Source organism: Rhincodon typus, chromosome 29, assembly GCF_021869965.1.
Source record: "Rhincodon typus isolate 14 chromosome 29, sRhiTyp1.1, whole genome shotgun sequence".
Classification (NCBI taxonomy): Eukaryota; Metazoa; Chordata; class Chondrichthyes; order Orectolobiformes; family Rhincodontidae; genus Rhincodon; species Rhincodon typus.
The window spans coordinates 39,213,956-39,225,662 of NC_063360.1; the positions used below are offsets into that span (position 1 = coordinate 39,213,956).

The 11,707-nt window shown below is 46.0% G+C and overlaps 1 protein-coding gene across 1 annotated transcript in view; it reads right to left on the reverse strand.

The window, feature by feature from the left end:
* Positions 1-305: 305 nt before the first annotated feature.
* The window catches only part of LOC109924149 (paired amphipathic helix protein Sin3b), a 35,774-nt gene continuing 24,372 nt past the window's right edge, over positions 306-11,707 (reverse strand). Inside the window, exons 11-14 of the mRNA XM_048613955.1 lie at positions 10,933-11,025; positions 5,782-5,876; positions 4,954-5,158; positions 306-4,102 (exon numbers count right to left, since the gene is read on the reverse strand). Of these exons, the coding sequence (XP_048469912.1) occupies positions 3,872-4,102; positions 4,954-5,158; positions 5,782-5,876; positions 10,933-11,025 (624 nt within the window). The 3' untranslated portion in view covers positions 306-3,871. The remainder of the gene's footprint in view (positions 4,103-4,953; positions 5,159-5,781; positions 5,877-10,932; positions 11,026-11,707) is intronic.

The window sequence follows — 11,707 nt, forward strand, 5'->3', positions numbered from 1 at the left end:
GCCTGCTGTGTTCATCCAGCTCTACACCTTGTTATCTCTTAACTTGATTGTAGTTCTGGGGGTCAAATGAAGGGGTGAGGGATATGGTTAAAGGCCCCATCAACAATGTCGGGGAGAGGGGAAGGATTCTTGATTGAGGAAAAAGGATCTCTTAGGAGACAAACCCCAGCCTCTCCACTAGCTCAAGCTTCCTAGGCAGTAGTCAAATTAAGTTGCACAAGCATTCATTTTTAACCATTTCCTGCCTCTCAAAATTCAACCCTCCCATGTTCCCATCTCAGCAACTCCAATACCAAACTTCCAACTTCCAGGAACAATCCATTTCTCTTTTATTATTTTGAGTGAAAGTACAATGCTGTTTCCAAAGAGCAAGGGACATTGCAACACAAGGAATTGGAATTGTGAATCTCTGTCACACCATATTGCTTGCAGTTCCAAAATCAGTCAGAACTAATCATGGTCTACAGGCAGTACTAACTTCAACGTTCTTAGGCATTAAGCCACAGGACCCTCTGACCTCGCCCAGTGAGGGCCCTACCTGGTGGGAACAGGCATCCCTCCCTTCAGTGAAACCCCTCTGTCAGGGAGACAGCCCTTCCCCCAGTTGGAACCACACCCCCTTGGGCAGATTGCAGCCCATCTGAAAGGGGGTTCTCACTGGAGCAGGAGTAAAGTTTAATGTAGAGAAAGTTTGGGTAAAGATGCCCTTACAAATAACCCTAACCCATCTTTTGCAAAAACAGACTCAGCACAGAATGGACACCAAATGATTCTTTTTAAACATTGATCATTCAATAGATTTAGATCACAATTAAAATCACATCAATTGTTTCACACACATTAAGAACAAAATGAACATTTCTCATTGTAACGAGGCAACAATGCAGCAGCTAGCCTGCTACCAAAAGACTTGGTGTGCGTGGCAATCGATGTCTGTCACCTCCAACCGCTCCTCAGCTTCCCACCCCCCGACACCCCCCGGCAGTTTGAGTACACTCTCATGGCCTCTCACCCTGCAGCATAACTCCAGTCCATGAAACTCTGCATCTCCCCCAGCCCCAGCAAAGTTGCAGGCTGGGGCGGGGCTGCGATCCAGGCAGTCAATCGGAGAGCATCCGCCCTCCTCCTAAAAGGAATAAATAAAAGCAGAATGCTTCAGTGCTTCTGGTGCAGGGGGGGTGGAGGTGGGGGAGTCCTCACATCGACCCCCGAAGCTCCATCTCCACTCCCCCCCACCCCCCCCGCTCACTCCCAACTGAGCATGCAGCTTAGTGCATTTCAATTCTTTATTTAAAAAGCAACATCAAGATCCAGTTGTGTATGAACCCTTCTCAATGGGGCACGCAGCAGACCGAGGCACTGTCAATACACGGGGGTGGGGTATCCTGGGCAGCCCGCGGGGGGCAGTTACTCGGGGCAGCCCCCGGGGGTGGGGTGGGGTGGGGGTCAGATACTCGGGGCAGCCCCCGGGGGTAGGGTGGGGGTCAGATACTCGGGGCAGCCCCCGGGGGTGGGGTGGGGGTCAGATACTCGGGGCAGCCCCCGGGAATGGGTCAGATACTCGGGGCAGCCCCCAGGGGTGGGGTGGGATGTCCCAGCCTGGCCCCCCGGGAGGGACAATGTGCAACAGTGACTTCAGGAGGCAGCCACGGTGCACCGCACCACCTGCTCAGCATCATCAAGCCAACTCCAGCCTTTCCCAGTCAGGCACTACCACACCGACTGAGCCACCGTGTACAGCCCCTGCCCACACCAACCCCCCAGCCAAGCTGTCATACACAGTGCTGGCACGGAGACTGCAGCAGGGTCGCCCATGCAGGAACAAAACAGCACTGGGTGCTGTGAGGCAGTAAGCTCAGCACCAAACCTCAGGCAACGAGGTGACCAGCACCAAAACATTCAGCCCCAGCACATTCACAAAAACCTACATCTCTTGTTATACTTCAACAGTGCTCTCGCAGTGCCCTCCTCCATGTACCTCACCAATGGCCATTCTTTCAAGCATTAAGCTAGACACTGAGTGCCAGCGAAATGTTCCACCATTTGCAGAAATTCCACTCAAAACCAATTCTGTGCTCACTTAACATTTGCACAAACACCTTACCTGTTAAGGTGAGTGGATAGTGAATGATCTGGCTGCACCTCCATTCCACCACACCCCAACCCATCTCAACTTAACTTTGTATCCCACCCTGACAGAGAACAGCTAACATAGCTTGAACCAAGGATTTGTCAATCAGGCAGCTGGGCAGAGACATGGGTGGGGGCACAGGGAACGGTTCCAGCTCCCAAAGACTCTCTCAACTTACCATCCTGAAGCTAAACAAGACAAGAACATCTCTTGGATGAAGATGATGACTAGTTCAAAATCCCGAGGAGATGCTTATAGATACAAATCCAACAATAAAATATTATCCGTAGGGCAAATTTCCAGTAAGACACCAATTCAAACACAGTGATAGTTTTGTAAGGGAAAGAGTCTGAAATTTGAAACCTTTCCATAATCCTGTCATAAAATAACCCCCTGAACATCAGGCAGTTAATACATCAACACGTTTGTTTCTGCCTTTCCAGAACCTGATCCTCAGCCCACCCCTTTTTCTCACTCAAGAGGACAAGGTACAGTATCCGTTCATACACAACACAGCTTCAGAGAAAATGAGACATGAGTTCAAACAAATGTCATTGTGAATATCACAGAATCAGAACAGTCCTATGTACTGAGATACAGGTTCCTGACACCCTCTCCATGAGCCTTCTCAATGCAGCCAGAGTGAACTCAGTGCAGTTCTGAACAAGTGGCAGTTTGAACACAACCTAGACTGGGTTCAGTTCACAAAGACACACACACTACTTTTATTTATACTTCAGTTTGTAGCTTTGATTCAGTTTGTAAGTTCACAGCCTCAACCCTCATTAACTTGGCTCCTGTACACTGAGAACAGCAATGCTGCCTTTCAGACAGAAACACTGAACACCAGGTACAGACTAGAACAATGCCTCACATTAGCACAGCACAGCTCACAAACAGTCCCCAATGTTTACTACAGGCTGAAGGCTGCAAATTGAGAAAGCGACAGGTCTTAGCACTTGGCGACTCCTGGGGTTCATTCAAGTCTGGACTGTGTGTGGATCCGGATGAGTTAAAATTAGTGCAGAGCTCATGGCCTCAGTAGAGCTGCTTCAGAATTGAATGATGCCTCCAACGGATGCAGATTCCACCTGTAACAGCAGCTCATCCTGAAATCTGACTGTTCAGGTCAATGCAGAGCCTCACGATTTGACAGATTCACAAATGCTCACTGCTTTTTATTCGTATCCTAAAGGTTTCACCAGATATATACCAGGTAGAAGAGGTGAACATCTTTAAGCTTGTTTCTCTTTCGGGGGATAGGGGAGAGAAGGGGGGCAATAGCTGGAGACCATGTGAGTTATCACTTACCAGTCCTGTAGCCCAGTTGCTTCTGTCCATATCCTCATAGGATCTCAGTGCACATATCAGCAAGCTGTGCATCACGGAAAATATATCATGCAGTGTAACAAAGTTTGACCAATCTGTGGCGAGACACTGGGATGTGGAAACGGCAATTGGTGGCGGACGGGGAGGTGGGGGGTGCAGTGGGAAGGTGAAAAGGAGAGAGTGGGGTCAAGAATCACAAGTAGATTCACGTCAAGTGCATTTCATCATTGATAATACTGGCTGTGGTCAGCAGATTGGTGGCTGCAACGATCATTCTCTTATACAGGAGTCAAGCAGCTAACGCAATCATCTCACCAGCCTTAAACATCATGTATGGAGCAGATATGGCCACGCAGCACACTTATGACTGCGTTGTGAGAATGTGTAAGCACAAGTGTGTACTGAAATGTCTCACGGTGACGGAGGACAGCGACTGTACTGCACGCGGTATCTATTGACTGGAATCTCATGAATGGTGTCAGATTCACAAATGGTTTTACAAGGGATCAGGTCCTCAACATCCTCGCCCATCAGCCAATCTTGGACAAGCTCGCCCATTTCGTCAGTCACATGATCCTCCAGCCAGCGGTTGTGCCATTCCAGAAACTGCTGGTGCTGATGTCGGGTAACCTGGCACTGAGACTGTTGAGGGGGGGGTAGAGAGAGGGCAGGCAGGAGATAGAGAGGGGATGGAAGACACAAGGAGAGAGAGGACAAGTGGGAGGGATGGGGAAAACAGAGGAGGATGACAGAAAAAGACAGAGTTTCAAGGTAAGGATATTAGGAAGTTAGAAACAGAGAGAATGGCATGAATGAATTAATGGTTGTACCGTAAACACAGAATCATTACAATATGCAACCCACTGATAAATGTTTGTAACAGGCTAAATAACCATGCAGTGTGACAGAGCTGTAGACAGCAGACACATATGCAGATAACTAATAGGAGACATCATTAGATACTGTTCACTGAGGTGAAAGTATCAGGAACAGAGCAAGTTCCATTTCACACACCCACTGTCCAAGGACAGAGACAGCACGGAATTTGATGCAGAGTAAAGTTCCCTCTACACAATCCCCATCTAATGCTGTTAGGACAGGTACTGCACAAGGTTACATACAGAGCAAAGCTGTCCAGATGAGTGTTAGGCTCTAACTCAGAGGAGGAGCTGGCATTACCCTGAATTTTTCATGGCTCTTACAAGTCTCTAAGTCAGATCCCTATTTAGGGCAGTCATTCAGAGGACCCTTACACACTGGATCTTGATGTTCACTGGTTTCTAACACTCCTCCATAACAGTAGCCCTGACACTAACTCCTCTTCTTTCAGGATGGCAACAGAGAATGGCAGCAGGTTAGGCAGCAGCCTTTTATCACTGCAGCTACAACCCAGGCTAGAGGGGCAAGTAATTGAAGAGTGTGTCTGTCGGACCCCTAGCTTCACATCATGCCAGGTCAACATGAGTATGAGTAAGGGATGGATGAACAGTTACCTCGCGAGCACGGTGCAATGCTCCACAGCGATACATGAAGTCTTCAGAGTTCATGACATACACAAGTTTGTGAGTGTTCAGTTTAAACTTGCAGTCAATGTTGTTTGAGTTCTCCACTCCGACACAGCATTGCTTGTTGTTCCTGCTCTCGTTTCTCATTGACAGAAACTGCTTCTGCTGCCATTTTCGAAATTTTCGAAGGTTTCTGCAAAACATCAAGGCTATTTTAACATCCATGAAATTGCTGAACTAAACAGACTGAATAGTTTTGACGACATGGGTATGGAAAGTATGTCTAGACTGAGGGGCACGGTTTAAGATTGAGGAGTTGCACTTTCAGTATAGAGATGAGGAGAATTCTTTTCTCATACAGTTGTGTGAATTTGGACTTCTGGCTCAGAAGGCACTGGAGGTGGGGTGGGGCTCAATGGATATTTTTAAGATGGAGGTAGATAGATTTCCCTGTCTCACAAGAATCTAAGGTCTTCATGGAAATGTGGAGTTTGAAACACATGAGCCATCATATTACTGAATGGCAGAGCAGGCTTGAGGGGCTGAATGGCCTACTTCTGCTCTTAATGTGTGTGTTTATATGCAAACTATTTCTGTCTTTCCACATCTCCAACATTAGCATTCAAAGATACCAGGACCTAGAAATACCAGTATTCCAAAGTCAGATTAATCAGAGGTAAAGTGGTAATATCCTCTTTATTTTGGACTGTACATGAATAATGTGCTCACTATTCTCTGTAAAAGGACAGAAAACAACATAATATCCTTCCCAGACAAAGGGAGTCATGTGGCCAGGATAGCTGTGTGTGAACTCACCTGGGTAAAAACACTGGCTTGTAAAAGAATCCATCTGTCTGATCAAACTGCATTGCCTCTGGGCCTGCATACTGCTCCATATAGCTTGTTAAATTCTGCCAATGAGAAAGATGAAGGAGAATTATACTCAACATTAATATTTTAATAGCTTTTTTTTGGGATGTGGACATGGTTGGCAAGGCTAGCGTTTATTGGCCATTCCTAATTCATTTTGAGAAGCAGCTGGTGAGCTGCCTTGTGCAACTGCTGTAGTCCACGTGGTGCAAGGTTACTCAATGCTGTTAAGAAGGTTTTTATACCCGGCCACAGTGAAGGAACAGCAATATATTTCTCAGGGAGGTGATGGCCTAGTGGTTTTATCACTCGATTACTAATCCAGAAGAACTCAGGTAATGTTTTAGGGACCCAGGTTCAAATCCCACCATGGCAAATGGTGGAATTTGATTTCAATAAAAATCTGGAATGAAAAGTCTAGTGATGACCATGAAACTGTCATTGATTGTAGTAAGAACCCATCTGGTTCAGGAATGTCCTTTAAACTGGACAATAAACTGCTGTCCTTACCTGGTCTGGCATATATGTGATTCCAGATTCACGGTAATGTGAATGATTCTGAGAGGCAGGGGAAGAATCAAAGGTTTTCATAGGTAGCTGGAAACGTGGAGTTTGAAACACATAGAATGGCGGAGCAGGCTCGAAGGGCTGAATGGCCTACTTTTGCTCTTAATGTGTGTGTTTATATGTAAACTATTTCCATCTTTCCACATCTCAGGATCCAAGGAATACCCCTCTGGGTAATTAGGGATGGGCAATAAATGCTGGCCAAACCGGTAATACCCACATCCCATGAATGATTAATAACTAAGTGAGGATAGTGAGTGGCTTGGAGGGGAGCTTGAATTGGTGGTGTTCCCCCATGTATCTGCTGTCCCTATCCTTTGAGATGGAAGTGAAGGTGGGTTCAGAAGGCTCTGTCGAAGGAGCCTTGATGAATTTCTGCAGTGCATCTTGTAGATGGTACTCACTGCTGCTATTGAGCGTCGGTGGTGATAATGAAAGTAGTAGGCGGCTTTGTCTTATGGACTGGACAGTAGCAAACATAGCCCCCACTATTTAAGTAAGGAAGCAGAGAGAAAACTGGAAATTATAGGCCAGTTAGCCTGTCATCAGTAGTGGACAAAATGCTAGGGGCCATTGTACAGGATTTAAAAGCAAAGCACTTGGGGAAAAAAGTGACAGGATCAGAAAGAGTCAGCATGGTTTCAAAAAGGGAAACCAGGCTTGACAAATCTACTGGAATGTTACAAGGATGTAACTAATGGAAATGATAAGGGACAGCCAGTGGATGTGGATTACTTGGACTTTCAGAAAAAGATTAGTATGTAAAATTAAATTGCATGGGTTTGGAGGCAGTATACTGACATGGATAGAAAACTGATTAGCAGACAGGAAACAGAATGTAGCAATAAAGAGGCCATTTTCTGAATGGCAGGAAGTGACTACTGGGGTACCTCAGGGATCAATGCTCAGACTCCAGCTATTCACAATAATGATTTAGATGAGGGAACTAAATGTAATATCCCCAAGTTTGCAGGTTACATAAAGCTGGGTAAGACAGGGAACTGTGAGGAGGATGCAGAGATGCTTCAGTGTGATTTGGACAAAATGAGTGAGTGGGCAAATGCAAAGCAGACAACATGGATAAATGTGAGGTTATCCACTTTGGAAGCAAAAAACAGGAAGGCAGATTATTATCTGAATGGTGATAGATTGGGAAAGTAGGAGATGCAATGGGACCTCTCAGTGATGCTTAAAATGAAGGAGTACTGATTCATCAGCCAAGGATCAGATGGTCCTGGTGATGGTGGAATCATAGAATCCCCATAGTGAATAAAGAGGCCGTTTGGTCCATTGAGTTCACACTGACCCTATAAATAGCACTCCACTCAGACCCAGACCCAGACCCAGACCCCCACCCTATCCCGACAACCCCATATTTCCCATGGCCAATCCACCTAACTTGCACATCATTGGACTGAGATGGGAAACTGGAGCACCTGGTGGAAACCCACACAGACACAGGGAGAATGTGCAAACTCCACACAGTCACCCGAGGGTGGAATTGAACCCGGGTCCCTGACGCTGTGAGGCAGCAGTGATGGTACATGGTAATCAGCAGGAGGCTTCCTTGCCCATCCTTCACCTGATGCCATGTGACTTTGTGGGTTTCAGAGTCAATGTCGAGGTCTCTCAGGGTCAATCCAACCCAACTTTATATCACTGCACTGCAATCTCTGGTGGCAAACTCAAGATGATGGTATTATCTAAGACTGCATGTAGGATTAGAGTCCATGAATATGACTGTCAGCTGCTACTGATCTGTGGGACAGCTCTCCCAACTGCCTTTTTTAGACTCTGTAGGGATTTGATACAACTGAGCGGCTTGCTGGGCCATATCAGAGGGTATTTAAGAGATAACCGCACTGCTGTGGATCAGGAGTCAGACCAGGCAGATTTCTTTACCTGAAGGATTTTAATGAATCAGATGGCTTGTTATAACAAACTAAAATGGTGTTTCATAGCCACCATTTCTGACTGGAGATCTGTGACCAATGGTGTTCCACAGGGATAAGTGCTGGGACCCCTGTTGTTTTTAGTGTGATATATATTTGAGGAGAATGTAGCTGTTCTGATTAGTAAGTTTGCGGACAACACAAAGATTGATGATATTGATAGTGAGGAGGATTGCCAGAAGATACAACGGGATACAGATAGGCTGGAGTCTTGGGTGGAGAAATGGCAGATGGAGTTTAATCCAAACAAGTGCAAGGTGATGCATTTTGGAAGATCTAATTCAGGAGGGAAGTATACAGTAAATGGCAGAATCCTTAGTAGCACCAATATACAGAAAGATTAGGTGTACAGGAGTTGGGGAAGTAATGGGCCTAGTGGTATTATCACTGGACTGTTAATCCAGAGAAACAGGTAATGTTCTGGGGGACTGGGTTCAAATCCTGCCATAGCAAATGCAGACTGTGGAATCTGAATTCAATAAAAAGAAAATTTAGAATTAAGAGTTTGACAATGATCATTAAATCATTGTCGATTATTGGAAAAACCCATCTAGCTTACCAATGTTCTTTAGGGAAGGAAACTGCCATCCTTATCTGGTCTAGATTAGACGTGATTCCAGACACACAACAATGTGGTTGACTCTTAACTGGGCAACTAGAGATGGGCAATGAATGCTGGCCTAGCCAGTGACACACTCATCCCATGTTAGTTATGAGGAAAGATTGGTCAAACTTGCTTTGTTTTCACTTGAGTGGAGGATGAGCGGTGACCTGATAAGAAATTCATAAAATTATAACAGGCATGGATGGAACGAATAGTTGGAGTCGGTTTTCCCAGTAGAAATGTCAATTACTCGGGGTCATAGGTTTAAGGTAAAAGGGGTAAGTTTAAAGGAGATGTGAGAGGAAGTTTTTTTTTTTTTTACAGAGTATGGTAAGTGCCTGGAAGCACTGCCAGAGGTGGTGGTGCAGGCGGTCACAATTGCAATTTTTAAAAGGTATCTCGAAAGATTGATGAATAGGCAGAGGAACATGGACGGTGCAGAGCAAAGTTTTTAGTTTAGAAAGGCATCATGTGTTGGCATAGTCTTGATGGGCTGAAGGGCCTGTTGCTGTGCTATACTGTCCTTTGTTCATTAGACTAGCTTTACTCCCAAACTATTGTATTCAAATATCACTATCTGTCGCGGAGAGATCTGAACCTAGGTTCCGACACCATCAGTCTGGCCACTGGATTACCGTAATGCTAATGGTACACCCTGACATTAGCATTGTTGCACTCCACTGTTTTCCCTTAAAATGTGCAATGGGTAGAAGCCACAGCAACTCTAGGAGCTGTTGGAGCACAGATTATTGCAGAAAATAAAATATCATAGTGTGACGGGTAACATATTGGACAGAGATTGGCTGGCTAACAGGAAGCGGAGGGTTGTGTTAAATGCATAATTTTCTGGTTGGCAGGGTGTAACGACTGGTGTGTCACAGGGACTAGGACCTCAACTGCCCATAATTTAAGTAAATGCTTTGGACGAAGGAACTGCAGGTACAGTTCCCAGAGTGAGAAAATGTGAGGTTGTCCCTTTCATGGTAAAAGCTCAGACTTAGAGGGACCTGGGTGTCCTCATTCATGAACTTCAAAATATCTGAATACAGGTACAGTAAGGAATTAGGAAAACTAATAAAATGTTAAGATTTATTGTTAGGGGAGCTGATTACAAGTGTAAGGAGGTTATGCTCCAGTTATACAGGTCATTGGTGAGATCACATCTGTAATACTGTGTACTGTGCTGGTCTGCTTAGTTAAGAAAGGATGCAAATGTGGTGGAAACAGTTCAGAGAAGGTTTACCAGACTAATAGCTTGAATGGGTAGGCTGCCCTAAGATGAAAGGTTGGGCAGGCTGGGCCTGTATCCACTGGAGTTTCATAGAGTAAGAAATGACTTGATTGAAGCATGTAAGATTCTCAGGGGTCTTAACACGGTGGGTGTGGAGAGGATGGTTCATCATGTAGGAGAATCTAGAATTCAGGGTCACTATTTCAAAATTAGGGGTCAACCATTTACAACTGAAATGAAGCAAAATCTTTTTTGACTGAGGAGATTTGGAAAATTCCTCCACAAGGAAGCAAAATCCTTGAATGTTTCTAAGATAAAGGCGGATAGATTTTGGATCAGCAATGGAGTAGAAGTTTATGGGGGTAGGTGGGAATGTGGAGTAATTAGATCAGACATGATCTTACTGAAGGGTGGAGCAAAGTTGAGGGGCAGAGAGGCCTATTGCTGCTCCTAACTCATGTGCTCCTTTGGAACAGAAACCAGATCATTGCAGCTAACAGGAATCTCAAACAAAATCAGCGAATGTAAGCAGGGCAACTCTTTAGGCCCATCTTGTCTGCTTACTTTAATGTCCACCTTTTCTGTGGTGAATCATTGAAACACGAGAAAACATTACAGCCGGAAGAGCTGAGCATTCAAACTGCAGCCTCCCTGGGATTCCCAAATACCTCAGCGGGAATCTCAAGGATTTGGGCTGTGAGCAGCCACACACACCCGACAGTAGAGGGGGGAAAAATTCTCACCTGCAGCTCCAGGGGGTCATCAGAAGGGGCTTCCTCTGTGTCCAACAGCTCAATTGTCATAGAAACACGTCCTTTGCTCTGGATAAACATAATCTGCAGCAAAAGTAACAAAAAAAACAGATCACTGCAGTCCCATCACACGGTGATTTAAGCCCTCTGTCACTACATCGCACCCCCCCTTCCCCCCCACCCCACACACAGCAGCCAATCATGAAAACCTATCCAGCAGATTGGGCCTGAGTCTGGGTGTCTGACACTAACCGTGCTCACAGTGTTCTGGCCTCGTCAATCTGGTTTATTTGTTACCCCTCCGTTGATAGGCTCTGAGCCTTTTTCCCTTTCCCCCTTATTAACACAGTGTCTTGGGCAGTTTTCCATTGGACATCACTACAGTGTTGCCTGAATCTCTGACATTGCACTTTATAAAGTCTGTGAATGCAGAAACCATGACCACTACATTCCATCTCTGGAACCACAAACCAGCAAGCTCTCAAATCACACAACAGAAATCAGCAGGCTTTCACCTCTGGCAGTGGGAACAAAAAGCAAGGCCCTGAATGGACCACCTGTGCCAGCACCCTCCCCACTCCCCATACAGGCAGCAGCCGCCTATGCCGGCCCCACATGCACGCACAGGCAGTGGTCGTCTGTGCCGGTCCCACATGCGCGCACACACACACTGGCAGCGGTCGTCTGTGCCGGTCCCACATGCGCGCACACACACACTCACACACACACAGGCAGCGGCCGTCTGTGCCGGCCCCGCACACACAGG